Here is a 3,619-nt window from a genome sequence, read left to right as displayed (position 1 = left end):
TTTATAAGAGGCTAATTTATTTGCAACATTTATTTGCATGACAAAAACTTAAATAGAAGAAGAAGATGATGAACTTAACAGTGCATGCAAAAATTTATTATATAAAACCAATTGACAAACTGAAAGTACGTCTGAATTTCACTTCGAATTATTAGAAAAGAATTAATTATTGCAAGTGATCCAGAATGTCAAGGAGCAAAACAAATTTATACAGTAGATATAAGAGTATCTATAATTTCAATATATAAAAATAGGATCTATATCATAATTTCATTTGATAACTCTTTTGAGATTGAATTTCAAAATTAAGTGAATTAGACATCAAGTTTTTTTCGTTCCTATCTTTTCCATATGAGAGATTAATTTATTTATGATAAAATGAAACGAAAAAATATTGAAACAAAAGAAAAAGAATGTAATGATGCATACAGCAGACCAAAACTTTATTATACGAAGCTGATCGACAAGAATTAACAAAAAGAAAAAATGTCCTGATTTTGCTATGAATTATTAAAAAATTAAAAAATTATTAATGTAAGGAGTAAAGGATTTTCCAAGCACGCACGCATCAAATGATTGGGATGGCCCGCATCCTATCAAACAGCACTTACTTAAAAATCAGCTACGATGATCTGGCGTCGTCATCGGAGCATTATTTCAATGATACGTACGTAGACGTCTTAGGATCGACGAGCATGTCGTCCGGCTCATATCGGGATTCTCTGTACGTGGTAATACCAGTGACTGTAATCTACGCGGCAATCTTCCTCACGGGCATCATCGGCAACGTCAGCACGTGCATCGTGATTGCGCGCAATAAGTCTATGCACACCGCCACGAACTATTATCTCTTTAGCTTGGCCGTATCAGACCTGTTGCTATTAGTGTCGGGTCTACCAGCGGAGATGTACCTGGTCTGGTGCAAGTATCCCTATATCTTCGGTGAGGGTTTCTGCGTACTGCGTGGCCTCGCATCGGAGACATCCACAAATGCATCAGTACTCACTATTGCTTCCTTTACCGTCGAAAGATATGTGGCAATCTGTCATCCATTCCTCTCGCAGACCTTATCGAATCTCTCCCGTGCGATTAAACTGATCCTGATAATATGGCTAGTAGCGTTATTGTTCGCACTACCACAAGCCTTGCAGTTTGGTGTAGTCCGACATAACGAGCATTCGGACATGGTGATGTGCACAGTCAAGAGAATCATCGTCAGCCACTCGTTCGAGCTCTCCACGTTCCTGTTCTTCGTGATACCGATGTGTCTGATTACGTTTCTCTACGTGCTGATCGGCCTCAAGCTCAGAAAGTCGAACATGACTGTCCCAGGTAGAACTGAGTCGAGAAACTGCAGACATTATCCTGGACGATCATCTAGGAGAGTGTTAAAGATGCTAGGTGAATTTTTGCATATTTCCTTCGTTCTAGTCGGCATTAATTAAAAGTAGCATAATATCAATATCATAATCTTGTATTCAACAATATAACTTTATATATATATGTCCTCATGTATTACCAATTACATTTACATTGTTGAATCATTAATCTCGAAATCTTGATATTGACTGCACCAATTTTATTCGGATAACATTATATAAAAAAAAATTAGATATTATGTCAAAAAATGTTAGATTTTTATTGTAGTTTTAATTTCTGAATAATTTTTTAATTAAAAATTCGTTGACATAAGAATTCCAGATAAAGCTAATAGTAGCAAACATTGTCAATAACGTTGTCAATATCATGAACATGTATGTAGTGACGTTCACGCGTCATGTGATACGTTTTATATATTTCTACTTAATGCTTTTTGTCTCTCGTGTTACAACACTACTGTGTTACAGTCGCACTTGACAGTGCGAGTACATATGAGAGTTATATTTTTATTTGCAAATATAAATGAATATAACAGTAAAGGTGAAGCTTAGTGCAAAATAGTAGGTACTTAAAAATAGTTAATATTTTATATGTATAATGAGAACACAACATCAGTTGCTTCATGAATTATTTCGTTTTTACGTGCAAATACGTTAAATGAATTGAGTAAACCGTAATTATCATACCATATTGCAATCGCAATATTATCCGATTATTATAATAATCGCGATTTGTCTAATACAAATGCTTATTAATTTTCATGATAAATATAAAATATCAACACATTGTGATAATAAAACATCAGTTATTAAAATAATCATTAAAAAATTAAAAAATAAAAACAAAAAACAATTTCTATATGTAAAAAGATAGGATTATTTCCAGTATTGCATCTAACAGTAAACACACAATAAAAATTTTATATTTGAAAAAGAAAGAATTCCATAAATTTAATTAATTCTTCGTTATCACAACGGATCATCAAAATGATTTAATAATCCCGTAATCTGGATTTCTGTATGACTACGACATAAATTGTAATTGAGCGTCATGCGATATCAATCAGAAGTTTGAAGTCTCTTCTCTTGATTGAGACAATTAGAGACTATTAAAAAACACTGTATTAGAAACACTATATTTGAAGAAAAAAACAATAAAACTTCTTCATATTCGAAAAAAAAATTTTTTTTTAAATACATATTAGTACATATTTTCACCTAAAAGTACTACATTTTAGAAGTACTATCCTAAAATTTTATTTAAAAAATTAATTAAAAAATTAAAAATAAAGAAATTACATCTTTTTATTGTATGTTAAAATTTATTTTTTTTACATGTACATGTTCAAAAATTTTTTAAACATATTGTTATTTGACTCGTAATGTTATTATTAGGAAAATGTCCGGTATTATCCGGCACTTTTTTACTATCCGGATAGCCGGATATCACAAGTATCCGGAAATATATCTAAATATATTGAAATTTAATCATTAAATTTGATCATTAAATTGTTGATTTTTTCTTATACAAATGTTCTAGAAATAAACATGCATATTAATTCATGATGCTATAATAGTTGTTTTCCATTTACATCGATTCTCAGATAATTCTCACTTGTGACGTCATAACTAGTTGAATGCGCGTTCCTTTTGCATTCTGACGAGTGAGATTCAACTGAGTTTTTACCTATAATCTACAAGATTGAGACCGTGTGCTTTAGTGAGTCTCGTAAATTCACTTCAAAGTGAGGTTATAAATTTGTGTTGACATATATATGACAACTATTTTTACCAAAGTAAGCAAGTAGTGACATCATTAATCTGAATATAAAATACTCAGCTGAGTATAAAATATTTCAGACTCAGTTTCACTTGTAAATGGAAAGCAACTAATATCTTATACATTGTTACAAAATTACAATCTTTTTTTCTATAGGATTTTTTTTAGAAGACACTTTCTCAGAATATGTCGGAAAATGTCGGATATCCGACTCGAAGAAATTCGCGAATACCGAATATCTGATTATTCTATCCGGAATATCCGGTATTCGGTAATTTTACGATCCGATACATCCCTAGTTATTATCAATAAAACACACATTGAATGTTCAAAATATATTCCATATTTTTTTGTTCATATTAGACGAAGTTTTAGAATGGCAGCATCAATTGGCCAATTTGATCCAAAGTGATATTCAGTGAAACTTTACAAAATATGACAACGAAGGGTTACCACATCA

At 31.4% G+C, this 3,619-nt stretch overlaps 1 protein-coding gene across 1 annotated transcript in view; it reads left to right on the top strand.

Moving 5' to 3' along the window:
- Positions 1 to 479: 479 nt before the first annotated feature.
- LOC108688548 (neuropeptides capa receptor-like) overlaps positions 480 to 3,619 on the top strand; it is a 28,093-nt gene continuing 24,953 nt past the window's right edge. Inside the window, exon 1 of the mRNA XM_018194850.1 lies at positions 480 to 1,401. Within this exon, the coding sequence (XP_018050339.1) occupies positions 573 to 1,401 (829 nt within the window). The 5' untranslated portion in view covers positions 480 to 572. The remainder of the gene's footprint in view (positions 1,402 to 3,619) is intronic.

This window comes from Atta colombica, unplaced genomic scaffold (assembly GCF_001594045.1).
Source record: "Atta colombica isolate Treedump-2 unplaced genomic scaffold, Acol1.0 scaffold236, whole genome shotgun sequence".
Taxonomy (NCBI): domain Eukaryota; kingdom Metazoa; phylum Arthropoda; class Insecta; order Hymenoptera; family Formicidae; genus Atta; species Atta colombica.
This window is presented reverse-complemented; position numbering and strand designations above follow the sequence as displayed.